Consider the following 27,691-nt stretch of genomic DNA (forward strand, 5'->3'; position numbering starts at 1 on the left):
CGCGCGGACTCCTGCCCGCTTATCTTCCCCTCAGGCCGCACTCCGCTGTGGCTGCTCGGGCGGGAGGCGCTGTTGGCGCCGCGCTGTGGCCGTGAGGTGGAGCGCTTCACGGGACCGCCCTACGCTCCTGCCGCAGGTGCGCCCTCACGGCCTTCGTTAGCGCCTCCCCACCGTTCTGAGGGGTCAGGTGCTGTTCCCTCGCCTTCTCTCGGCTGCGATCTTCCACACACAGTTGCCCTGTTTTCCTTCAGTTTTATTTGAGGTAAAACCCAGCTCCAGAGCAGCTGTATGTCAACTCCTTCAGGTCGGCAGCATCCTGATTCACTGCTTCCAGTGTGGTTTTAGGTTGTCTTTTTTTTTTTTTTTTTGGTTGGTTGCTCGTTTTTTGGGGGAGGAGGGATTGCTTGTTTGTTTCTAAGGTAACTTAAGTGACATAACGCTTACAGGGCATGATTCAGGTGCTACCTCCAGTTTATGACAGCAAACCCAATGGCCACGAGTCCCTGCAGCCCCTCACAGCTTTGTGTAGCTTTCAGTACTAATGAGGAAGGCCTTCCTTCCCTGGGTCCCATTGCCCAGGCTGGTATGAAAACAAGAAATACTGCTCACTAATTCTGTGATTGCCTGTTTTGAATGAAGAACAGTGACAGCCATTCTCTGACTGAAGGCCACCTTAGCATGAGTTGTGTTGGTTTTAAGATGGCGTGTTATAATCACTGCATCTACAGGTGTAATTCCTCCTGCACAGTGAAGATCTACTGATAAGATAAAGAAGGCACTTGGGTTTGTTTTATGCGATTCCTGATTAGCAGATCTCTGTCTCTGGGCACTTCTCTCTTTTTGCTCTCCCCTGAGGGAATAAACCATCTACCAGTACTCTGCCCCATTAGTTTTTTATGATCATTGGGAAGAACACAACAAGTGGCTCCCACAGGAGAGTTGTCCTCTGCCAGAGAGCAAAGCCCAGGAACACTGTAATGTGCTTTACATTCTGTGGTCTTTATCACAGAAATCCCCGTTTGACCCTTCGAAAGACTTTTAAAGTTCAATGAAAGCAGAGGACCCAGCCTTTCTTTTCTGCGTTCACAATCTGATAAGATGATTTTTCTCTCCATTTGTTTGAAATGGTGCTTTGCCTTAAAGGCAACCATAGGTTTTTGAATTATCTGATGAAGTTTCATGTCACTCTTCATTATAGCAAGAAGAAACTTGAGATATTTTAAGGATAAGAAACAAGGAAATACCATTTTCTCAAAAATTGTCTCAAAACACCAATCTTGGGATTTTCCTACAATTTGAGATAAAGGTTTTTAGTGTTTCGCAGTAAGTAATGCAAAGCAAAAAAATTAGAACAGCAGAACTGTCAGAACTAGCAAAAACTGTTGAAATCGTTCCTCAAAAAGCTTATCCAGTCTATCATATTTATTGATTTAAACAATATCATATATTCACTGCAGGGGAGTTGGACCAGATGGCCCTTAGAGGTCCTTTCCAACTCTAAGGATTCAAGGATCCTATGATTTACACAATCTGCTTTTCAGATATCTAATGACTTCATAACATTTGGACAACAAAATTGCTTTCTATTTATTGATAACTTCACCATTTTGGTAAGATCATTTTTCCAAAAAGAATTTTTTTGATTTGGAGGTGAGTAGGATAAACATTAAAACAGCTGCTTTTGGTATGTAGCACTGGTGGCTCCCCTTGGATACAAAGTAGATTTTCAGCCTGCCTTTTTCTCTGTAGAGCACTTTGAGATCTCTGCTGTAGTAAAGGGCTGTATTTTCTTTGAATAATGAAATTTTACATGTACATTTTGTCATAAACATTCTATTTCCTTTGTATTGCACCTGGACTGTGCTGCAGTACGCAGATTCATACAGTAGGCACATAACAGAAAACCAGGTAACAACTGTAACTATGTTATTCACACTCTTGAAATTTGTTAGCATTGGTCTTTCTTACCAGTAATGCATTTTGAGGAACAAGTTCGGGGAAAGGAAGAAATTCCTGTCTCTGCTCAGTGTATAGTCCTGAAATAGTTATTGCTATTTGAATTGTGCAAAGCATTACGGAATGATAACAGTTTACACTGACTGCTCTCTCGCCCATTTGTGGGAGAAATAGCAAGAAGGAATTGTAGGATCTTGTCCTTTGTCTGAACTTCTGGCTATTTTGGTTCTTTTCAATGCTTTTTTAGAAAAATTCCAAAAATTATGGAGTTGCAGCAGGCCTGGTCTGTGTTACAGCAATCAGCATACACATGCTCTGCATTCTAACTCTCTAAAATATCCAGTCACATGTAATTCAAGACAATATTGTGGCCTGAGCTCCAAACTGCCTCCCCCAAACTGCCTCATACTCTTGCCCACAAAATGTAGTCAATTTCTATTTTAAGGCAAAGCTTAGGTTGTGAGATACAGCTTCATTAGGACCACTATACTTCAAATCACCTTCCACTCCAAAGAACAAGTCTGTTCTCTTTTTACAGCTGTGTCAGAGTGTAACTAAGATACCCACAACTAAGACATCCACTGAGACAAAAATGCTGCTTTGCATACTTTGAGTATGAGAATAGGAAAACAACATAGCTTAATGTGATTCTGAATCAGTAGAGATTGCAGTATTGCATAAGAAAATACTGCCTTTCACATAGGCAAGGATACAGCATTGACCTGTCACCTGATGAGTGGTGGATTTAAGCAGGGAGTACACGAGTCTCCTGTAGCACTAGGAGGGGTCCTTGTACGACTTGGTGAGGGTGTCTCTCTCTGCTGAACTCCTGGCACTTTAATTTTCTTGCCAGCCAGTAGGGGACAAACTTCACCGAAGAATTCCTCAGCACTTGGATCCCAGACAGATTCCAGCCCAAACATAAACTCACAACGTGTAAGGGATATTTTCACCCTTGTTTACTCTTAATATTCTGGTTCTTAAAAGAAAATAAAGTATAACATTTATTTTAAAAAAAGTATGTTGTGCTGCCTGCTTCTGTTCACCATATATGTATATTACCTATCTAATCTTGTCAGAAGACAATTAACTGATTAGTGGTTTATCTGATATCACATCCTTCCAAAGTTCTGTAAATACCTACCTTTAAAGAATGCAATTCATTCCTGTAAGATCCAGGTTCCATTTCAGTGAAATCAGCAGTAGAACATGAATGACAGAAGGCATCAGTCTCTATTCTTTGCCAGTCTGCCAGATCTGCAGAAACTCTGTGCTGCTACAATAACACTGAGCCCCCAGTTACCAGAAAGTGAGATGAGGAGCACTCAGATAAAAGTCTGCAGGTAATTAATTATCTGAGTTATTTTCAGAAGCTACTGGTGTTTGCTATTCAGCAATGTTATTAGTGCAACTAGAATTAGCTGTAATAAGATCAACACAGTTCTTATTAGCAGTAAACACTATGACATTTTTTCAAAGTAATTTATGTTTTTGATGGGTGATGTGCTGGCTTTGGAGAAAAAATGTACTATTGTGTTTTTAAATGCCATCAGTTAAAACTTACAGAGCAACTTACTTGAAACTGATGAATGTGTGAAGTTACTCTGTAAACATACAAACTTGGAATGCTTTAGGTACATCTTTTGAGATACTGTAATGCTTTTTGTAGGTTGAGACAATGAACAGAATACTCAGAAAGAATGTGCACATTCCTTGCACTCAGAAAGTGTTATTCCATTCCCTGTAAAGGGAAGAAATGAGAAATTCTGCCAAATAGAATACTTTGAGGCAGATCTGTTAATTTCCCAAAGGCCTGTAATCTGTGCCTTAGACCTCTGTGGGTGGGTTAAGAATAAGTAAATTGGGTTTGTTTGACACATTACACTGAGCCACTGGAAAGTGATTAAAAAAGAGTCAATGTATTATCTTTTTAATAGTAAAAAAAAATAAACTAGAAGTGGGAGTTTACTTTTAAAGTTTTCCTATTTTTTAAATCTACAGACAGCTAATATTCCTGTATCAAGACGTCCTTTCTGCACCTGTTATTGGAACATTAAATCAAATTTCAGTTGTCATGGCGGTCAGTAACCACTAATAAATAAGGATCTGTAGTTACATATAACCACACATCTTCACAAAGGACTCTGAGCACCAAGAATAAGTTACGTAATTCCAATCACACTTGTACTATGCATTAGTAATGTTGATGAGTGCTTAGGTCTTTTTCTTTTGACGAAATTACCTTCTCAGGGAGTGAACCTCTCATGGAACAGAATTGACTTGGTAAGATGCCACAAAGAACAGCAGAGCCAGGTTCTGCCACTTTGTTTTGGGCAGTCTCTTGCTCACTTGGCAATGCATCTTCACCAAGAAATGAGATTGCTGTATGGCAAACACCTACATATAGTTTTGCTGTCACTCCCCTTGAAAGTATAGGATGTGCTATTTTCTTTAAGTACTCCTCAGTATGCTTTTTCTAAGGCAGCAATACCAATGGTCAGGATGTAAGGTTTGATAAAATTCTCTTCAATTTCAGACACTTGAATTTTCTTTTTTAGATACAATTCTACAAATCAGGATTATGTGAAGCATATGTAGAAAGACAAGGAGCTACTGTAAGTGCTGGAAGATGTCTCACTTCTTCAGACAGTTACATCTGTCTGTGACTGCTGTTGACAAGTATTTTTCACAGAGCAAGCAATTTGCTCTACAGAAGAGAAAGTTCAAAGTTTTAAAGAAAAGCCCATTCTGTTGTCAAAATGTATCTCATTAATCTGAGTATAATAAGTATACTCAATCAGCCAAAAACCTTAAGAAACTCCCTAAGCAATTTCACTAGATTCCTCTGCTGTAGTGGGGTCCTAATCCTGCTCAAAAGCATTAACATTTAATCTTGAGGCAAAGACAGACCAAAGAGTCCTTCTGGTGGTGTGAAGCTACCCACACGTCCTGTAGGTTCTGTTGATGAGGTGTTAAAGAGCTGAATATTTCCCCACTCATGTTTCGTTCTCCCAAGCCCACATAGGATTGGGTGTCTCAGAAGCAAAAGTGAAGCATAGAAAAGAGACAACCCAGAAGCATAACAGCAGTTCCTGTTTCAGGCCATTCTGCATATGCTTTACTATCTTTCAGTGTGCACTATTTGTGGGTTTTATAGATGTGTGGAGGTACTGAATTTGCTAACTCACAAAAACTAATTGCAGTCAAAGCTCTGGCACAGCCAGTTGTAGGTATTGCTTTCATGCAGCTATACAGTAGAGTCAAACAAGCAAGTAGTATCATACATGAGCAAAGCTCCGTGCATGCTGCTTCAGCAATTGCAAGAGGTCTGGAATTTCACACAAACTTAATATACCTAAGTTTTAGAAGCTGTGGCTTTTGTATGAAGATATGTAATAGATAGCTCCATTGGGAAAAAAACTTAAGTGAATGGAGTTACATTCCCCATGAAAACATTAAATGAATTGTAGCACACCATACTCCAACAAACCAGGAAATCTAGATGTTTACATCAAATACTGTGCTAACTTGTAGCTATGTAGATGAAAAGAGATGTAACTTACACTCAGATTTGACTTAAAAGTAACAGTATCTTTACTAAGATTCTGATATAAATCTTTACAAAAGATACATTAAGTATTTTTTTTTTCCTTTTTTCTCATTGATGGTTTTTAGCTGGCAGCACCACAGAAAGTTAATCCAGCCATCCTCCAAAACTGTCTCTCCTACACACTCACAGCCAGACTTACACCTAGGTGGAACAAGGCTGGTCATCTCCTGGTGCAAGGTATTCCACACACTCAGATTAAGAATCAAGTGCTTGTTTTTTTTTTATTATCGCAGTTACTTTCCTTACTTTAACTACTATATTGTTTCCATATATCTTTTCTTTAGTTACATTTTCATTGCTTATTTACTCTTTTGTTTAAGTTTTAAACCTTCAAAAAAAAAAATTAACCTTTTTTTAAATCTTTTCCTCTTTATAATAGACTAAGTTATTTTAACTGAACATAACAGAGAGAATTAATCATTTCCAAATCAGATATTATCACATAGCTGTTCTGCTCACAAAGAAAAGAGATCACACAGGCTATCAGCTATACTAAGCAAAACATTTGCACTGCTCACAGGTACCCAGCTATACTAAGCAAAACATTATGTAAGTTGGCCAATAAACACATACAGGAGAAAAAAAAACAAGTCAAACTCACCCAGACAGGGAAAAGACTCTCCAGCTATACAGCACCCCTTCCCAGAAAGTAGCCTAAACTCAAGAGATACTCTCCCTTCCATGGCTGGCCCTTATATGAGCCCAGCATGGCTCTATCCTGGGTCCACCCCTTCTGATCACGTGGGGAGCACAGATGCAAACAATTTGTGCTCCCTGGATCAGCCATACCCCTTCACCAGGTGCTCAATCACCAATTCAGGCCGTGACCTAACAGTTCCCCTGCAACAGTAAACGTCTTCTAAGAACATCATCTGTTTTTCAGATTTGTGCTTTCATCAATGGAACTGCTGGGCTTGACTATGTTTTCCTAGTACAGAAGCATGTTTCTATCATCTATCTCTGTATAGGAACTGCTGATGGCCTGAACCTCTGATTGATCACCTGAGGTGAGCAATGAGTCAGCCATGGGAGCACAGGTGAAGGCAATTCAGCTGTGATGCCAGAAGAGGTGGAGCCTGGCTGCACCTCTCCTTGACCCATTTAAGAGCTGACTGCCAGTGGGGAAGGACCTCCTTTGAGAGGTTTTTCTTTTGGAGTTTCATAGTGAGCCTAGGATATGGGTATGCATCCTATCTATTCTGTTTTGGCTTAGTAACTGCATACCTAGATTCTTTGGTGTATTTTATGACTGTTACATCTGTGTGTTTGTTGATTATACAATCTTCTACTCATTTTTGTTCTTCTAGGTAGGAGTTCTGTTGCTTGATGTTTCTATATTGTACAATAAGTTTTCAAATTACTGAACTATGGAAAAATAGATGTTTCAGATGCTATGGTGTGTTCCTACTAAGTAAAGCTGTTGTATAGATCATTCAAAATATACAATGAGAAAAGTGCTATATACTGTTAGCTTATTTCTAGCCACAGCATTAGCAGTATCTTTCTTTTCAGTGTCTTCAAAACATACAGGTCTGTGAAATTAGCTTATTTGGTAATAACAAGTAGAAGGCTAGGTAGTAGCTCATATAAAATGCAGCTTCAGTGGAACTTTAGCAAACAATGGCATGCTCCTGGTGCACGCAGCTTGCTTAATCATGTATGCATTGCTAAGTCTGGCAAAGTTCATGGTAGATGTTAAAATATATAGTAGTACTATATAGCTTTGATTTTGAATTTAAGAAATTCATGGACCTTTTAGTCAATTAAAAATATTTCTGTGTGTAACTTCCTTCTCAGAAGGCAAAGAAATCTGTGAATCTTTTTCCATTAATATACTTTTGTCTAGCTTGCTTTTTGTTTAAGATGCTAATGGCTTAGAAAATAATATTTATTTATTTTGCATTATTAAGGAAGAGATTTTTTGTCTCAAACAGGAAGGCAAAATGCAGTTGGTAAGTACATCTTTCTGTTAGGGGTAACCTTGTGTAAGTGAATAAGGTGTAGTTATGTGAACTCAAGGTTGAAATGACGCCTCTATCTTATTACAGCATAATATTTTTTCATTCTGAAGTAATCTCAGACAAAACAGCCTTGATGGCAGACTGGTTTTTTTCTATTTAATTGTTGTCAGTTTGTCTGAACCCTTGTAAGATTACACACAGATAAGTAGTTTTTTCTACTGTTAATCTATAGCTATAGATTAAAACCTATCATTAAAATATTATGATTATAATAATTAAATGCACTGGCTTAAAATTACAGCGTGGAAGCCTAATAATAATAATAGATAGGAAAAGGAACAAAACTGACTGCGGTTTGCAAAATTAAAGCATGCTGCTTAACTATTGCAGGAAATACAAAACTGAATTTATTTTTAAAACTCTGGTATAAAAATGAAAGATTACATTTTGGGGTATTGAATCCAATTTACAACAGATGAATATTTTGGCATCCAATTTGCAGCAAGAATATATATTTGGAAGTGTAATACATTCAGACTCTGCACCATAGGTGGGTGAATGTTCCAGAGGAAAGTCAGTAAGTGCTTGCCCTGGTCAAACGTATAGTTTCAAGCTCCCAGTTGTATGGATGGCCCTGAGTTCACAGGGAGATGTATAGATTGCAGTTAGTTGTTGGGTTTCTTTTCATTCTTAAAATGCAATTTTTATTTCCATGCTGAGATCTGTTTTTTAAACTCAGTACTTTAACCGGTAATGGCTGTAAATAATTATTTGGTTCAGTAGCTTAACAGTTGAGTTGTGGTTTGGAACAGGACTTTGGACTTCGGTTTTATTTTAGTTCTAGACATCAATGTATCAGAGAAGCAGCTTTGCATCAGTGTGGAGGCTTGCTCAGTCCGTTTACCACCCCCCGAGGTATAACACAGTTCTATTTTCTATGGCTGTATTTATCTTACTACTCTTTATCTTCATTTCTGCTAGGTGACTTACAATTAGCATGATGGGGGTAGAATGGCTTATTTCTGATGTATTAAGAAGTAGTCACATTGACTATCTATACAATCATTAAGTGTGTAACACCCGTGTTTTTTTATATTGAGGCATTCCAGCAAGCATTCCAAGTATCTTTGTCATACAGATTCTAGACTACTTTCTGAATTTCCTTCTAACAGTCTTTTCTAAAAGCAAGTCACAATCTCACTGTAATAAATAACCAGTTTTGAGTAACATATTAGAAGTGAAGCTGCAGGTAATATGTCAGCACTATGTATAAGGTAAATGGATGTGTTTTCTCTGGAATTTGTTGTGTTTTTTATGCAGCTTCCAAAACACAGGTGCAGCCTGTCGTGCATCTTTGTAAATGGCTTAAGAAGTAATGGCTGAGGCTAAAAATTGGCCATGTCAGTACATCCACACATACAGAGGCATATTTGTTAGATTTTCTGATTATTTTCCAAAATAAGTATTTTGGATTCAAAGTATTCTTTTAAAGAACAGAAAACGTAAGATTTCCTTTGTGACCTAATTGGACAGCATGAATATTAAAGCTGTCCTTATGTCATTTTGGAATTGGATTAATGGAAGGGATCGTGGTGTGGCTTCATTGTCTGTTTGACTATTTGAATACTTTTCTAAAACAGAAATTGACTGATTTTCTTATCAGTTAAGAAATGCAAACCATGCTAGAGCATAGAATGAGAAAATGTTTTTTAAATCTGTGTTAGGTTGGCCCCAACAACCAAATTTTTCCTTTGTGAGAATGTGTTCTAATTCTGTTGCTGGGATCTTGGCACTTCACAGAATCGTAAAATGGCCTGGGTTGAAAAGGACCACAATGCCCATCTAGTTTCAACTCCCCTGCTATGTGCAGGGTCACCAACCAACAGACCAGGCTGCCCAGAGCCACATCCAGGCTGGCCTTGAATGCCTCCAGGGATGGGGCATCCACAACCTCAAATCACTTGATCATGCAGAGTGGCTTCTGAAGTTCCTAGGCAGTCAAACATGCTGTTTAAAATTAAACTCAGAAACTCTACATGAAAGTGAGACAGTTCTTTGTTTTGTATTCTTATTAATACACTTAACATTTAAATTTCACTGATTTCACTTATTTCATAAAGAGTCTGTGAGAGATGAATGAATAACATATAAACTTAATTATATTGTGATATACGATTAGTGTTTGTATTTAAATTGTGTACTGCTATAGAGATATTTGCAAATAACTTTTTTCTATTTTAAGCTGGAAGATTCTGATATTTCGGCTAACGCCATAAAGCTGTTTGAAAGCAATGAAAACACAGTTATTGATGGTCATTCCATATTAACTAACTGGTGCTATGTTTTGCCAAGGTAGGCATTTGTTTAAATTACAGCAGAAACAAATATTTCTTGGAACATTTGCCATTCAAACTGTAAATTCAGTGCTAGTGATAAGAACACATGTTTTGCATTCAGGAAATTTTCCTTCTAGGTCTCAGGGTTATGGAAAATGTGAAAGAAAAGAGTGAATCACAAATTGTGTGTTTAAACATTGTTTCAGTTTTAGTACTATTTGCTGCTGTTGTAATGTTACTTTTCTTTGAGTATAATTGTAGAAGGAAGTGTAAATTTAAAGATAAAAATATTTTCATCTCTGTGACAGACTATCTCAATCCTCACCTATGGCTTTCATCATAAGTGTCAGAAGTCATGATATGTTTTAATTTGCTCTATACTCAGTGGTAGTGGGTATTACAGATGAGAGCAATCAGCCTTGTAGGTTCCAAGCTCTTGTCTATATTTCAGGAAATGTTGCTTTTGCTCTGTTATCTTATGAACTGAAGATGTTAGTTCTTAAAACTGGAGAATAATAATGCTTTAAATGCCAAATCATAAAATCATCAAGTTTGGAAAAGACCTACAAGGTCATCCAGTCCAACCATCTTCCCATCACCAATAGTTCCCACTTTACCTGTGTCCCTCAGCACAAAGTCCAAACACTCCTTGAATACCTCCAGGGTTGGTGACTCCTCCTCCCTGGGCCCATTTCAGTGCCTGATTCTTTTTTTTTTTTTTCCATAGTCCAATGTATTTTCAAATGAGCTTTATGACATCCTTATAAAGGCATATATAAAGCATTTTTTCTGCCTGTGCACAGCATGAAAATGGGTCAGATCATAAACATCAGCCATAGAATTCCTCCAGGATCTCCTTTCCACTCATATGAAGAATTTCAGATGCACTGGAAGAATCTGGTAAAAAGCACTGGTTTTGTGTTTTCCCTCTCCTCCTTATGTTTAATATAAACTTAAATTTGTAATGCACATTTGTGGGGTTTTTTGTTTGTTTTTTAGTATGGATATGTTCTTCCAGAGAATACTGAGGGGAGAGAAATATACTTGAGTGTTTACTTCAAGCCAATAGGGGAAAGGTTATTTACGTATCCTTTGAGAATATTTTTGTTCCACGTTTTCTATCACTCTGCTAGCTGAGACCTAAGTTTTCATTTTTGAATGCTCCGCATTTTCTTCTACAATTTCACAGAAATCAGTGGAATTGTATTGTTAGTCAAACTGAAACAAAAAATTACATCTGTCTGTGCTAGAATTTTATGCTAGAAATTATATGCTAGAATAATAGGAAATCAAATAGGTCAGGTTGCTTCTCAGCTTCTGTAAATATGATATTGCCAATCTAAATGGTGCCTTAAAAGGAACAGTTAAATTAACACTATTTCTGTAAAACTGTGGTGAGCAAATATTTATTTTAAAGAGATTTTCTTGCTAGGAAAGACTAGATTAAAGGTTATATATCATTATTGCAGTAGGGTAGAATGTTTGAAGTCCTGTACGTTTGTAAGCTTCGGTCACTTAAAGTAGATGCTTTTCTTCAACTTTCTGGAAAAAAAATCTTTAGACATACTTCATATTTTTTTCTAAAGCAAAGTGATTCATAATTGTGAAAATACAAAGAAGCTTGTTATGTATCCCTGAACACTATTCAGGTACCCTCTAAGATGCATTCGGAGTCAGCCAGTGCAGTATTTCCCTAGAACAGATTTAGAAAGTGTATTGAATTCTTTTATTTCTGATGCAAAGGCTAAGTTTTCACATCTGTGTGGATTTCCAGTAAGGATGTCAAGCAAAGCACTTTATGCTACACAGGAACTCTCCCGGACCCCAGTGTGTGTAAGGTTTTTGTCTTTTTTTTCTTAATAAAAATACTAATATCATGTATTCTGTTTCTGATTTGAAGTAAGCTTTGTGATATTCAGAACTCAGTGACAGCATGAATGTGTGCTTTCAGCAATGATCAAGTTCTTTTTAGTAAATGTGTAATGTGTCATTATTTTACATTGTTATATTGTTGTTCAGTTGAAAAATACATTCGAAAGGCAATTAGCATTAGAATTAGTGTTATAGTATTAATTTGTTGCCATCAGTATTTGCTGTTCTATCATCCTTATTTTACAGTCAAGTTTCCAGGACTTTCCCACACTCCTTCTGGAATAATAAGTTTTAAAGATATTCTGCAAATTATTTTTTAAAAAACAAACTAAGGAAAAAATTAAGTTGTATAAACTTGGGCATTTAAAAGCACTCCAGCTGTTAGATTTACTCTGGCAGGTGACGGAGAGGAGGCACAACACCCTTAATTGGAGTTTTAACAAAGACTGAGACTCAAATTTCTTGGGCAGCAGCATGTGAAAGAAGTGAAGTAATTAATTCTCAACAAAGAATGCTGACAGAAATTGCGGAGATTTTAAAATACTATAATCCTCTTTCAGAACGCAGTTCCTATTTAGGTCTCTTCAATGATCAAAGCTAGGATGGTTTCTCCTTGTCATCTGCAGTTTTTATAGGCATTCAGACATCTTTTGTTCAATATACAGATGCCTTTATTAGTCCTAAGAGTCTATCAGATAAACTCCCTGCAGACCCCTTTGAAAGGGCATTGTCCAGTTGAGAATCACTAAACCAAAATAATAACAGATATTTTACGTGGTCTGGTAATGGCAGAACAAGGAAGAATATTTTAAACTACAAGATGAGAGATTTATATTTGCTGTTAGGGGGAAATTTTTCACTCAGGCTCTGGCACAGCTGCCCAGGGAAGCTGTGGTGCCCCATCCCTGGAGGTGCTCAAGGCCAGGTTGGATGGGGCCCTGGGCAGCTGAGATGGTGGGGGGCAGCCCTGACCATTGCATGGGGTGGGGCTGGGTGGGCTTTGAGGTCCTTTCCAACCCATACTGTTCTATGATTCTGAGTCAATGATAATATTTGTAATTTAAGACTTTCCTTCTGAGAAATACAATATTGCAGCATAGTTTATAAACAACAGAAAAACTAGGAAAGGAAAAAATGGATCTTCAGTTATGGTTACAAGAAAATATTATCCAAAAGTACAGGCAGTTATAATTCAAAACAGGATTTTGTATGGTTATATATTGTTGAATGTATCATATATATTGTATAGAGATGCATTAGGTGATCAGATTTTTAAACCCAGTTAATTGAGTTTAGTAGCTCTCCCTATATTGCAGGAAATACAGTCTGAGTCTATGAAATTGGCTGGAGAGATGGTTTGTGTAGTATCCCTGACCCAGACACCTCCAAGGAAGCAGGCTTTGGCTAGCATTTCTTCGTCACGCAGTAAGGAGAACAGCCACTGGATGGAGCATTTGATCAAAGAGCCAAAACCGCACAATTTCTCAAGTAGCCAGAAAAGTGCAGAAGAGATCAGCGTTGAAGCAACTGAGAAATTAATCAGTAAGCAAATACCTGGAATATCAGAGCTACCACTTTGGAAGTCCTTAGGAGTGCCTGGAAGCTCTGCCTTTAAACACCCTCCAAAAAAGATTAGTAAGATTATACCAATCTTCAAAGGAAGGTTAACACAGATGAATGGAAACACCACAAATCAAACTGATGGGAAGGGAAGAAAAAATGTTGAAAGACAATCACCAGTAAAATGTGTTAAATCTTCTATGTTGACTGTTTGCAAGTCCAGCTTAGCTGGGGTTTATAAGCCTGCTACTCACAGCAGCTCATTTCAGATAATTACTGAGAAAGCATGTATAAAACAAGATGTATCTGTATTTCAGTGGAAAACAGAGTCCAGTGGACAAATGATTAATTCTGACTCTTCCAGTAACTCAGCTGCAGGTTGGAGTTCATGTGAAGTCAGTCACAATAAGGTAAACTCTCCTTCACTGCATAAGAATGTTAGGTCAGTGCTTCAGAAATCTGGTATCAGTCCAAAACTAAATACATTTGCATCTTCCACTTCCAATTCAAGAGTGGGAAAAAATTTTGCAAGTCAAAATACCATACAAGTTCTTAGGAAACAATGCCAGTCAAAGAAAGTACATTTGCAGAATTGTAAATTAGAGAATGAAGTGAGAAATTCCAGTTTATTACAGCGACAAACAAAGAAATCAAATGAAGGACGAGGGTTAAATATTCATGAATCCATCTTAAATGATACAGTGTGCATTGCCAAAAATGATGAAAGCAAAGCATCCTACCGTTCTAAGAACTGTATTGCTAAGACAACCTGTCTTCCTTCCAACTCTGTCTGTGAACAGGTACAGTAAAGAACAGTCACTATCACTGGTTCTCACAAAATCAGCATATTCTGAAACAACACTGAGTGATAACGAGGGTGACTTTCATCATGTTCTGCCATCATTCTCAATATAATTGTCTAAAATTATCTAAAATTTCTACTACACGTATTAATGTTTTGAACCAGTGTTGTTCTGGAAGGGAAGATGATTTACTTTGACCTCTGAGACAGACAGTTTTTTTTTTTTTATTTCAGGCTTTTAAGGTGGAATAACTAGTTTCAATTTCTTTAAAACTGTTCTATCAGTCTATCAAGATTTGTTTAAGGGTGAATTTTTCAGTGTTCAGTCACTGTAAAACCATATCAATGAGCAGTCTCTGGAAGGAATCTCAAACCTCATTGTTTGTGTGGTGCTGACTGCAGAGTATATAAAGCAGTGCTCTGTTAGATGAACATGGAAGGTTTTGCAAATATGAGTTTAATCTAAATTTTGCTAAAAGTACAAATCACAACACAAAGGATTCCTCCTTGGTATAAGGAAAATAATCTCCAGAGTGAGAGTAGTTAAGCACTGGAATAAGTTGCATGAAGAAATAGAACTATTATCTGTTCAGTTTGTTAAAACATGACTGGGTGAGGCCCAAAGTAATGTGATCTAACTTTGAAGTTATCACTGCTTTAAGTAAAAGTTGCAACTAGATGACCTCAAAGCATTCTCTACAATCCTAATTTTCTCTGATTCTTACTGTATTTTGATAATACAAATAGCTAAGCTGATTTCAGTACAATTTTTATGGGAATGATGTCCTGCAGGTAGGACACATGGATGAAATGTGTTGTGCTTCTGTTTTCACCTATAAAATGTGATGTGATGTGTTATGTCCTGGCATTTTTTACCGTTCCATGTGCACAGTTTTTTAGACTTATTAGTTCCTAAGTGCCAAACCACTGGGAACTAAGGGGCGTAAGATTTTTTTTGCCATCTAACAGACACGTTTTAGCTTCTAGAGCGACAAGACATGAAGCAATTTCTAAACAGGGTAAGTCAGGATATCAAGATGAAATCTGGTTTGAGGAGTAGTGAGATTATAATTCACGCTGCTAGTGGTAGACATTACAAATACTTGTTGGTGAGATCTGATTGACAAAATACTGTTGGTGGGTTTTTTTTTTCCAATGAATGTATAAACTTCCATACTTCAAGGTGTCAGATATTTGTTCCCTGTAGACATGTGATGAAGCAGTGACCTCAAATCTGATTCATTCAACGAAGGAGAGCAACAGGGAAGCATCTGTAAAGAAAGGCTCTGCCAGAAAAAGACAGGTAAAAGACCTACATGCATACACCCTTAGTCCAATCTACAAGAACTCAAATTAAGAAATAAAAAGGAAAATACAAGCTTTATTATTTTATCATGTTCCATTTAAAACAGAGAAATAAAGAAATATTACTGAGCCCACTCTAGGTAAAAATGATCAGTTATGCTGGTATTACTTCAAATGTGCATTTAACACTCTTGTCTCCTGCGGAAGTTAGTACTAGAATGAAAGCTTTAATGATGTTACATAATGTAAATATGTTTCTGAAGTAGAATTGTACAGACAAAAGTTCTATCTGTCTGGCTTAACTATGGGTATTCTTATTGGCTGTGTAAATGTTACGTGTATGTTACATGCTTGAATTCAGCATTACTTAGGTAGAAATGAACTCCTAAATGCTATTTATGAATCAGTGTGGAATTTTAAAAGGTATATTTTCTCAATTATTTAATGTATTTCAGATATTTTATTACTAGGAAGGACAGCAGCAATTAAATGGGTTCCTAATACCAATTGTGTTTTTTGACCTTTTCCTCTAAATTCTGTTCTAGTGACAATGGTGTGTAATTTAAAATCCTCTTAATTTTTTCATTACTCTTAATTATTACTTGTATTTACCTCTAGGCTACACTTCTGCTTCTCAATGTCAGTCCTTCAAAACTCAGTTATATCTTCCATTTCTTTCCCTTTACAGTCACATTCTTAATGCTTTTACTGTCTAGAAATTAGGCTGATCAGTAAGGAGCGGGTCTAAAGCCTCTAAAGCTCAGTACAATTGTATTTTCTTACACAGAGATGTAAGTATTATCTGTGCTAATAGCCAACAGAACATACTGTGCAATTGCTCTATAAAATAAGTCAGGAGGCGCATATATTGCACACACTTTTCTCTGTTTCCATCCAAGTTCCCTTGCCTTTTATGTTTTATCTTGAGCAATCAATGACCTTTTGAGCTCTCACTACCCGTGCAGTATGAAGGGTCTTTGCGCTTTGTATGTCGACCTGAGAGCCCTGCAAGCTTCTTTAGGGAGGTGGCAGCAAGTCCTCACTGGCTGCCTGCCATGCCCACACTGCAGCAACACTCCTGCTGGCACCGGTGAATTGGGTGCACAGATGAAGGGGAGCCTCGGCTGGAGGCTTGAGAACACTCAGAAGAAATTTTTTAGTTGAGCTGTTAGCTTGTATTACTGCTTTGTTGTTTTCCTGATTTTTTTTTTTGCTCGTTTGTTTTGTTAACAGAAAGAAGAAGGCTCCTCAAAATTAAAGAAAGTCAAAAGAAATAAGCCTTTTATTTAGGATATAATGAAGTACTGAAGAGAATTCTGGGTATGTTCATTTTGAAGTTAAAGGATTTTTCTCATTATTCAAATAATATTGCATGTCTATAATAACCTTTGTATTTTATGGATTATGATATCTGTCAACTGTCTCCAAAGGAATCACTTTTACTAAACAACTGGTTTCTAGAACAAAATACAGAGGTAGCAGAAGCCAAGGTTAACTGGAACAAGAAGCCAAAGTCCTTGGTTTCTTTGGACACCAGCAAATAAAGCATTGCTTTATTTTTTTTTCCTTTTGTTACAGACAAAAGCATATTCTAGTACTGAGAACTTGGCTTTAATTTGTATCTTTGCTCTTTTTTTAGACTAAAATAAACCTTTTTTTTTTTTTTCTGCTGCTGCTGAGTTTCATTTGAACCTCAGCTAAAGTTAAAACTATAAACCATTACAGTGGTACTACAGTGGTTATTTAATACCACTACATGAAATAGGGTAGCTAAATGCTTTTGTGGTGCTGAGATCTAATCCAAGGACAAAATGGCCTGTCCTACAAAATGAAAAAAATTAGTTTTATGGCCAGATATTTGAACCACAAATATTTGAACCACAGCATGGATTGTTACTGATAACTGTCTTGCAGAAACTTTTCCTAAGAATATTAAGGGTGCATATAACGTATGAAAACCACTAGTTTTATTGCTCTAGTAGCATATTGCACATTATTAGGAGAAAAATATGCAGGCAGGAGCAAGCCTTTCCAGTTCACTGTTTTAGAGATATGTAGAAGTAGATTTATTCAGGGAAAAACATTGGTGTGTGAACAATGGTCACGTAGACACAACAGTACAAAATTATAAGCCCAAATCAAATAGAAAATATACAAATTTAAAAAAAAAAAAAGCAAAATACAAACTGTGTGTCTTTTAATCTGGCTTTTGGCTTCAACAATAATGCTAACAAGTAGCCAAATATGCATGTTGTCTCTGAGGTATACTTTATGTCCTTCTATTCTTAGTGTTGATAAATTCTCTCAGGTGAATGTTACTATCAATTGTCTTTCTTCCTGAAGGAAGTCTGTTGTATCCATAGAAGATTTTCATATGGGGCCTTTGGATTCTGCTATTCAGCAAATCTATTTCTGTATCTAGCGTGTCATCTGCCCTGCTTTAGTTTCAAAGCCAGACAATTGAGGCATGACCCTTCTACAGATGTGATCTGTTTCAGCCTATTGAGCATAGATATCTGACTTGTTGAGAATTGACAGAGATTGTGTTCCTGAGAATGGCCAGAACTTTAACTTTTTAATGTACATAAAATTACAACTTTCTTATTTATGGATTAAACACCAAATGGCCAAGTTGATTATTGTAAGTAAAGCATAAACGCTGGAGAACAAATTGTCATTCATGAAGTGTTTATCATAGAGTCGTTTGAGTTGGTGTGGACCTTTAAATGTCTCCAAGTCCCATGCAATGAACCAGGACACCTACAGCTACATCATGTTGCTCAGAATCCATCCAGCCTGACCTTGAGTGTCTCCAGGCACAGGGCATCCACAACCTCACTGGGCAACATGTGTCAATGCTTCACTACCCTCATGGTAGAACAACTTTTTTCCTTACATCCAGTCTAAATCCTCTCCCTTTTAGCTTGAAACCATTCCTCTCTGTCTGATCACATATTTAATATATGATCTCTAAGAATACCATTGGTATGGATTCATCATCGGCACTGGAGACTTAAAAACAAAACTAGAGCTAAAATAACTTCTGCTGTTGGATCAGTGCCTACAATTTCATTTCTGAAAAATTTTGCTTTGATTTCTCTTTATGATGTATTACTGTACTTGCATTCAGAATACATGTTTTTTTCTTCAACACTTGAGAATTACTTTTAAGTTTTCAAATTTACTGTGCAGCAACAGCTGTAGGTGAGAAGGTCCTAGAGTGGAATTCAGTTATGTAGTTGACAAGAATGACTTGGATCTTGTAATTCATGACAGTAAAAACATTTATTTTTTTACAATTAGCTTCTGAAAAGGGTTGGTTTGTTAGTAATGTGCCACATTAACAGCCTGTAAACTGCTTGAGGAATTCAGAGTGATTCAGATTTTCTTCTCAATTTTACTGGACTAAAAAAAGGGGATATGTTGATAAAGCATATAAAGTGTCATTGAAAGAAGCACGTAATATTTTAAGATCCTTAATATTTAATTCTAACACTAAACCATTCTCGTTCATTCTGTTTGTATCTGTGTGTAGACAATTCCCCCCTCTCTGGGGAAGGACATACTCAAAATAGCAGAGCTGAATTTCCCAAGCCACTCATCTACAGAACTCTTCCTGTAGCCCTACTCTTGTGTTGTTGTAGGATACTGACCTTTGGATGTGGTTGCCAAATTCCATTTAGCAAACGAGAACCTAAAAACTCATCTGAGAGAGTAATAATACTAATATTTTATTTCTAAATTTCTACCATTTCTACCATTGATGTAAGGATACTGTACACACAATGAACGTGGGGGATCCACACAACTGGAATTAAGTAAAAATTCTCAGCAGTTTTTTATATGAGAGCTGGATCACTATTATATTGTTTCTTCTAAAACGTGGATTGTCCCAAGCCAACATTTAAGAATTTCTCTTGTAATCAAAACGATATAGTATGAAATTCAAACAAAGCCGTCTTTCAAGTGCTTTCTTGATGTAAAATATAAAGTTGAAGTAATAACTTTTTGTTATGTAAACGTAACATGATCTGTTTATTGAAGGAACACATAACAAATTTGAAAACATTTACATGGAAATCATGCGTGGTGAAAATATTTGTATTTTCATTGAAAAAAGATTCTGAATATTTTTTAATCACTTTAATCACTCAAAGATAAAGCAATTTATTTTATAATGCAGGAAAGCTGATTTCCAAATCAGATCGGAAATAACCTTTGGTCTGTATGCCTTAGTAAGTTGTTAGAGCCTTGCTCCAAAAAGTAGATGTTATCCCATTACTGCTATGATCCTGTCTATTTTTCATTGCTGCAGGTTTGTTCCAAATTGCGGTTAATCCAATTTAATGTATGGTCAACTATTTTAAAATGCTGGAGAATGGTTTCTTCAGATTCCGTCTGTTACAATTCTGTAGAGCTAAGACTTCATCTCAGCTAGTTAAAAAGCTGTGAACATACTTCTGCAATGGAAATTGCTGTCTCCAGAACCACAAAAGCAATATTTTGAGGGATTTAAATTTAAAAACTCAAAATGTTAGAGGAAAGACAAGGTTGAGTATGTATGAACGACAGCTTTTTCATTTGTTCTGTGTAAAGATTAAAAAAAAAAAAAACTTGGAATGTTCTAGATACAAACTCTTTAAGGAAAACACAAATACAGAGATACACCAATTTTTGTTGCATATTAGCTGTACTGTTCTGAGTTGCCTTTAGATTTCTTTTGTGATCTCAGCTTTTTCTGTTTTCCTCATTCAGGCTTCCAAGAGGCCATTAACGCACTTGAGGATCTCTGAGCTTTGTGACCTTTACTCTGTTTATGTCATGTCACTGCTACCTGTTCTGGATGAAAAATTGAAGGTGAAATACATACAGTCAAGTGAATCCATATGTCACCACCTCTCCCAGACAGTTCAGGTTAATAATCCTCAAATGGTTCTGGAAATTCAGCTAATTGTTTGGAATTCTTTAATCACATTATGTCTATCCAAGCACTTGCTTACATGCCTGATTGCTGTTCCAAGTTATTTTGAAGTTTCAAGTTTGTATTTTTATGTCATAATCATATTTAATGACCCAATTATTTGCTATATTATCTGCATCTCTTTGTTTCAACAGTAAAACATTCCTAAATAACTTCTTCTTGTCAAATAGTTCAAAAATAACTGTAGTTTTTATTAGGCAGGGAATGATCTCAAGGCTGGATTTGATTACATCTTCTTTAGCTCCTGTTATATCTTTTAGTGAATTTCCATTCCCACAGATAAAACCACTGGATATAAAGGATTTTTAAAGTCCAATTCACAACGCCACTCTCGAGCAATTCATGCAAAATATATGTTGCTGGCATTTAAGTAATTTTATCAAAATAAATGTAGTTACAAATTTACATATGAATTATTTTGGTTCCATTATTGTTGTTTGTAAGTGAATATTATTGTGTTACATGGAAATTAAGAGGCAAACACCGATTTCTAAACTCAAACAATCTAAAATTGTAGTATAAGGTTTGCTTTGGTAATACATTGCCAAAACTTTTTTTTTTTCTAAAGGAATTGGTACAGTAAGACTTCACATGCTTTATGAGAACTTTGGATATTGCCATGGTTGTGTTTTTATTTGCCTCATGTTTCGTGTTAGGATTTTTCTCTCCTGCAATAACAAGTTTGTTTATTTCGTAACATTTCGTTATTTATTTGAAATGGAAAATGTTAGCATAGTTCTAATTTAATGGTGCCAGAATTTAAAAGAAAGTGAGCACTTCAGTGACTTGTAAATTTATTGCATACAATATAAAAAAAACTGCATCACACAAATAACACGAAAAAGAGCAATATACTCATCAAGAAACCAAACCATATTTACGTCGTTTGAAAACTGGTATACAAAGCCACTTTTCAACTGCTGTGGATTAGTTATTCTTTCATAGGTTTGTTTAGATGTAATCTATCTTTTTCTTTCTCACAATATGGAAAAGCTCGTGGAAAAGTTGCCTTTCTGCTATGCTATGTAAGCTTGTGCTTCATCTGGTCTGTCTGTCATAGCAGCTATTTAAGTGCTGCCTGTTTCCAGCATTTGCCTGGTATCTCCTTATTAACGGAAGTCATTCTGCATCATTCTCATGTTTTAAAATGTTTGCATCACTTTGTGTTATCTATTATAATACTCCAAAGAGAGAAAATACAATTATTGTATATTCAATTTGTTCCACTTCAAATAAACTGCTGAATAATTCATTTGTGCTAAATGGCCAAATCCTTTCTAGCCTGTGCTGTGGGTGGGAACCTGTTACTCTAACCCTCCCAGCCCTTGTAAATATGCAGCAACATGTTTGGTACAGAGTGAAAATGCACCGGGTGCAGGAGTGGTGGTGGATGCAGGAGTGGTGGTGGAAATGCTGCTGTTAGGGAGGCGGGGTTAGTGCTGGGGCTGCCTTTGCAGGGGTTTATTGATGCTGAAGGGATCTTCACTGCTGCCTTTTGCTATACGTAGAGCAGCGTTAAAAGCTTCTCTCAGTTCCTCCTGTATTGAATTCTCACTAGCTGGGCAGTGCCCTCGCTGCCTGGGGTCACCTGGGGCCTCCGTCCATAATGTCTGCAGGTTGGACTTCTCAGAGGGAAGAAACAGACAGACTCACTCACCTGCCCCAGAATATCCTGATGTGCATCAGTAACAGGTGGAATTGTAAAAAGTTAAAGAAATCCTTGGGAGTCAGAAAATGGTCAAAGGTCAAAAGGTAGAAAATATTGCCCACCCTTTGATGGCTGCTGGTTTATCATTTTGTATGGCTCTTTCATCAGTTTTTCTAAGCAAAAGCTTAGAAAAAGCAAAGCAAAGCTTTCTCTGTCTTCAGTACTGGAGGATTCAGAGGACTACAGCTGAACTATTTGTGATGAGTTTACGTTATTTAGCAAATACATACTTCCAGAGAGCAATCTGGTGTATTATGCATATTTTCATAAGTTGACAGTGTTCTTTTCTTCCACAGATGTAACAGATGTAAGCCAAAGGGACTTCTTACATTCTTTAAACTGGCTTCTGCTCAAACTCCTTGTCAAATCTAAACTTAGAAAGTTACAAATTATTTAGGCAGAGAAGCTTGCTATTTATTCCCTTGGTGCAGGGTTTGTACCAGCTTGTGTTAATAGTTGGTTTTAAAACAGCCAGGTTGAAGCCCCCTCTCACTGTATCACAGAGTAGTGGAGTGAATGGAGTAATTCAAGGACTTTGGGCCGCATGCTGATCAGCATGCTGGTCATCACTTCGTGGAGAACCATGAAGAATTTCATGGCATCTGTCCTATTTGTTCTGGAAAACGATGTGTTGCAGCTGTGAAAAAGATTCACTGTTCTATCTTGTTGCAATGCTGTAGTTTTGCTAGTCTGCACGATGCTGAGCGGCGGCTCAACCTCTCACCTAAAAATTTGCAGCCAGGATGAGCATAAATATTTTCCCTGGGATCTGCACAGAACTGGATGCAAACTCTGAGTAGCTTAATCCCCCCAGGGCAGCATTAGATTCCAGGACAAAACAGCCTTACTTTGCTGGAAAATATGTGCAAATTGTTCCCAATTCTATCAGGAACACACATAGCTAATCATCTTCCTTTTTTTTTTTTTTTTTTTTTTTTTTTTTTTTTTTCTTCAAAAGAGTGACAAATTTATTTTTAGACTCTATGTAAAAAAGATTTAAGCTTACTCTGCATCGCCTTGTTGTATAATACCTTTGACAGACAGTGTGAGTGCAGCCCAGCTCAGCTGGCTTCAACCCGCGTATCAATGTATGAATTTACTTAAATACTGTTAAACTATTTGAAGTGGCCATCTGGGTAGAAGTGCTGCCGTTGAACTTTACTGTAACCAACCCGCACGTTGGCCCAGTGAAATGCATTTTCCTTAATTACCTTAATAAGATGTTGCAGCAGATTTAAGCAAGTGCTAAGATTGGCCTTAGAGCTGCTGCCCACCTGGCTTGGCTCAACCTGCTCCAGCAGAATTGGCTCCAGTTGCTCATGTGCCCCAGTGCCTTCCAGAATGAAAGTTATCCCATGGTGAGATGCTACAAAGGTACTTGTCCCCGCACAGTCAAAATAGATAAAGATACTTGTTTAACTTTTTATGTTACATTTGGGATTCTACTATGCAGCATTGGTATTTCAGGCCGGATATTAGGAAAAACTTCTAAAGAGTGGTGAAGTGCTGGAACAGGCTGCCTGGGGAGGCGGCTGAGTCGCTGGAGGTGCTCAGAAAACCTGTAGGTATGCTACTGAGAGATATGGGTTAGTGGGCAAATATTGGCAGAAGGTGGATGTTGGACTGGACAGTCTTGGAGGATTTTTTCAATCTTTCTGATTCTATGATTCTATGCTTTTATTGTGAGCGGAGCTACACAGCTGTGGGATACTTCGGAGGAGGAACATGAAGCAAAATTCAGCCTTTGCTGAAGAGCAGAAAAGGGTGAGATATCATAATTCAAACTGATACTGTGTACTTTTTATCATCAAAAGAAAAAAAATACTATAAAATGAATTTCATTTCCTTTTCTGCCATTTATTCAGTGGAAAATAATAAGGAAAAAAGAAAAACAGACATACCATAAATTAAATATCCTCCTGGAGATCATTGTGCATCTTGTAGCATATATGACCAGCATTATAAAGAGATGAAATTTGTGTAAACTCAAACATTGTTACCCATATACCTTACATAGTGCTCTTTTCATAGAAAGAAAGACTGAAGTAAGAAAGACAGTTCCAGAAGTTTTATTTCCTGAAAGATCAGACTTCAAAGGCTGACAAAAGTCTGTATTCCCCAACCCTGGAGGTGCTGAAGGCCAGGTTGGATGGGGCCCTGGGCAGCTGAGCTGGTGCGGGGCAGCCCTGCCCATGGCACAAGGTTGGGGCTGGGTGGGCTTTGAGGTCCCTTCCAACCCGAGCCATTCCGTGACTCTATGAAAAGCATTTCATTTTGTATCAAACCTCACAGTTCCTGTAGGAATGCCCTCACCAAAATGCCACCCAGAGAAGCCAAGCACTTGCTCCAGTGGGCCAAACCTGGGTTATTATTTTTCAGTCTTCTAGCACTAACTGAATATTCTGCCTCTTCTTTGAGAGATTTTGTAGTTTGGAAAGAGTAACAATGAAATCAGGATTCTGCCCATCAGTGAAACTGAATGCATCCAGTAATGGAAAATGTATGGCTCCCTGTCCCTGGGCACTGGGCCAGCCCAGCATGGTAAAAGTATACATCTTCATTAATTCTCAGTTAGAGAGGAATCGATTGATGCCAGCAGTGTAAACTCAAACAGTGTAAGCTGTTGCAGCTTTGAGCAACCTTGCCCATAAGTTCCTTTCAGCGTCGGTGTGCTTCACGACCCGGGAGTGCACGAACTAGCACCAATATGGCGTGATGTCGAAGTCTCTCTTTATTGAGCAATACACCTCTTATATACTCATGCCCTGTTCTATGTTACCACCTTTTAGGGAGGGGTCATCCTATCCCGTGACAACACGACATTCTGTTATGCCTCTTTTATGCCTATTACAACAGTAAGCCACCTCCTTCAGAGGAGAAAAATTAGTTTCAGGATTTAAGCCTGTTACTACTAGCTATGCTTACGCTCTCTGGCCATTGGAATGCCAGTGTCTGGTTAATTCTGAGGACACAGCAGGGTGTGGGATGCTGACCTTCATATCCTGGAGAGCCAAACCTGCAACCTGTGGCTCTGAGCATGGTTCTCATTGCCTCTCCCAGACTGCTGCTGGTCTGGAGGAGTGGGAGTGGGCACCATGCTGTACTAAATGGCAAAGAGCCCTTTAGAAAACTGGTGCACGCGTCTGATGTGTGACTGCAGAGATCAATAATTTTAAGTAAACTCAGATTAAAAGCTACTTACTTTCTGCACTGTAAGTCAGGGTCAATACAATGGGAATTTCAATATTTAATGCTGTATGACTTTGCATAGAAAGTTGACATCTGATTGCATCTTTTTAAGTATTGCATTCAGTGTTCAAACCGGAAAGTTTGGAAGGTGCTATGGAAGGTGCTATGCCTTTCTGCTTTGCAACTGAAATTAGTTGTGCATTTTTCCTGAACTTCAGTCAAAAAGACGCATTTGTGTCCTATCGTATGCAATTTTTGACTCAAGGTGGAGATCTGAAGCAGCCTTGCTGGCAACTGAGCAGGACAACACAGACTGGGAGATCTGCTAAAACATCACCATAGAAAAAATAGGCAAATAAAGGTGCAGCAGGAAAGTTTTTGCTGAGCCCACCCCTCAGTACATCAAGGATATAACCACCCACATGCCCAGCTGCAATCTCAACTGAGCTCACTTAGCTGTGCATCAGTGATGCCATAACGTTGAAAGTATGCATCATTAATTTTTAAGACAGCTCCCGTTAGAAAGAAACTATTAGACTTTGTGATGAGTGTAATAGACTTGCCAGGGCTAAGTTTTATCAGCACAACATTCTTATTTTCATGTCTCTGAAGACCTGGTATCTGTTTAAGTTACAGTGATGCTCATTTATTGTGCAGTTTCATGCAGTACCCGAGGGAAATCTGACACAAAGTGTGGCTCCTTCACATCAGCTGTAAATGCCTCTCTGTACCATCAGGGAGAAGGCCTCAGAATAATAATGCACCAGTCTTTTAATATGCTCATTGCCAAAGGTTTAGCACTAAGTATTTATTTATTTTATTTTATTTTGTGAACATAGGCAAAGATATTTATTCGCTATTACTTGTTAATATAATACATGATATAAATAATGTTATTATCACCTTTGACTGCTTCAGTCAGGTAAGCTCAGGAGATCTGTACAGGAAGGCTATGTGGTGCCATGAAGTGTTGCTAGCACTTGGCTAAGGAAACATGTGGTCAGAGACTCCGGCTTATGATAAGAGCAGAGAGCAGGTAAGCATCACAATTTATAACTGCACCTCAGTTGCCTGCTTCTCAGTGAGTTCTTTGCACATGGAATTATGTCTCCCTTCAGGGTTACGATGGCACTTCTATTAGCACCAGTTAATCAGTCATGTTGAGCTCTGTGTTATATACATCCCTCCTTTCCTTCAGGTTGGTGCACACTCAGTCCAAAGTCTCAGAGCCTGCAGTCCAGTGAAGGTCTTCTCACCTCTGCCTTAAAAACTACAGCACGCTCAAGACTTCAGCATGAATAATGCACTTTGGGGAATGCTCTGCAGAAAGTAATTAATGAGCCTGGCTTTCATTCCCGGTGAGTCATGTTTGGGCCAGCAACGATTTTCATACAGCTTAGGTTGTTCACTGTTACTTCAGAGGAGAGATGTGACTAAGTGTGGAGCCAGGTGTTGTTTGAAAAGAGAATCTGGCAAGAACTGAAGTAACCTTTCTTTTCACCGTTTTGGTCTTTTGAGATCAAGGTAATTCATTCTTAGTCATAAATGTTTAGTTTCCCTCACTTTCTCCTTATAAATTTTACACACTCCTACCTTAGCTTCCACACGTGCATCACCCCAAGTGGTGGCCAAGGAAGGACCAAAAAGTTAGCCAGTACTCTATGCTTGCATAATCTGATTTGAAGGTACCCTGGGAGTTGTCTTCCAGAGCAGTGACTTTTCCAGGATGCAAGTGTGAGGGAAATTGCTGCTGATTTCAGACAGGTAATGCTATTCCTTTGGCTGCATAACCACTTTTCTTCTATTATCTCCTCTATCCTTTTATGCTCAAAGCTCATTGGTTAATGCTGAAAAGAGAATTCCTTCAACTACGTACATAGATGGAGGGGAAAACATATGAGGGACAGCTGAGGTCCCTGGGTGGTTCAGCCCAGCACAGAGGAGCTGAGGGAAGGCCTGATGGCGGCTGTAGCTCCTCACAGGCAGCACAAGGGCAGTGACAGGGCCCAGGGAACAGCATGGAGATGAAGATGCATCAGGGGAAGGTCAGAGGAGAGTTAGGGAAAGATTCTTCATCAGAGGGTGGTGGGTATGGAACAGGCTGCCAAGGGCAGTGGGCATGGCCCCAAGTTCTGGAGTTCAAGCAGCGTTTGGACACCATTCTCAGACATAAGGTTTGAATTGTGGGTGTTGCTGTGTGGAGCCAGAAGTTGGACTTGATGATCCTTGTGGGTCCAACTTAGAATGTACTATGATATCTGGGAAGCGGTCCTGTAGCATCCCAGGAGGTGGAGCTGGAGGGAACAAAGGTACTAGTGGATCTAAGCAATGCAAGGAATTAGGGTTAAATGGGCTCAGGATTGAGGGGTGGAGCTATTTCTGTCCTAGATGACATCAGTGGATTTTGGCCT

General features: G+C 38.0%; 1 protein-coding gene and 1 long non-coding RNA gene across 9 annotated transcripts in view; both read left to right on the forward strand.

Annotated features, from left to right (window-relative positions):
* Positions 1 to 374: 374 nt before the first annotated feature.
* On the forward strand, positions 375 to 21,635 carry C3H18orf63 (chromosome 3 C18orf63 homolog). 8 transcript variants are annotated; one of them, XM_048939295.1, is made up of 14 exons: positions 375 to 3,299; positions 3,958 to 4,036; positions 4,515 to 4,571; positions 5,632 to 5,743; positions 7,477 to 7,518; positions 8,366 to 8,442; positions 9,770 to 9,879; positions 10,667 to 10,763; positions 10,863 to 10,948; positions 11,513 to 11,696; positions 13,052 to 14,095; positions 15,305 to 15,400; positions 16,636 to 16,722; positions 20,158 to 20,271. In XM_048939295.1, exons 1-13 carry the CDS (start codon positions 3,166 to 3,168, stop codon positions 16,690 to 16,692), a joined length of 2,175 nt encoding a protein of 724 aa, XP_048795252.1. In that variant the 5' UTR covers positions 375 to 3,165; the 3' UTR covers positions 16,693 to 16,722; positions 20,158 to 20,271. The 8 variants fall into 8 exon arrangements, with proteins under 8 accessions (XP_048795252.1, XP_048795245.1, XP_048795251.1 ...); XM_048939294.1 differs by lacking the exons at positions 375 to 3,299; positions 3,958 to 4,036; positions 4,515 to 4,571; positions 5,632 to 5,743 and adding an exon at positions 6,450 to 6,747; XM_048939288.1 differs by lacking the exons at positions 375 to 3,299; positions 3,958 to 4,036; positions 4,515 to 4,571; positions 5,632 to 5,743; positions 16,636 to 16,722 and adding an exon at positions 6,220 to 6,747 and having other exon boundaries at positions 20,158 to 21,635.
* Positions 21,636 to 23,060: 1,425 nt separating this feature from the next.
* The window catches only part of LOC125690941 (uncharacterized), a 31,831-nt gene continuing 27,200 nt past the window's right edge, over positions 23,061 to 27,691 (forward strand). Inside the window, exons 1-2 of the long non-coding RNA XR_007375846.1 lie at positions 23,061 to 23,855; positions 26,479 to 26,638. This is a non-coding gene — a long non-coding RNA (uncharacterized LOC125690941). The remainder of the gene's footprint in view (positions 23,856 to 26,478; positions 26,639 to 27,691) is intronic.

This window comes from Lagopus muta, chromosome 3 (genome assembly GCF_023343835.1).
Source record: "Lagopus muta isolate bLagMut1 chromosome 3, bLagMut1 primary, whole genome shotgun sequence".
NCBI classification, from domain to species: Eukaryota; Metazoa; Chordata; class Aves; order Galliformes; family Phasianidae; genus Lagopus; species Lagopus muta.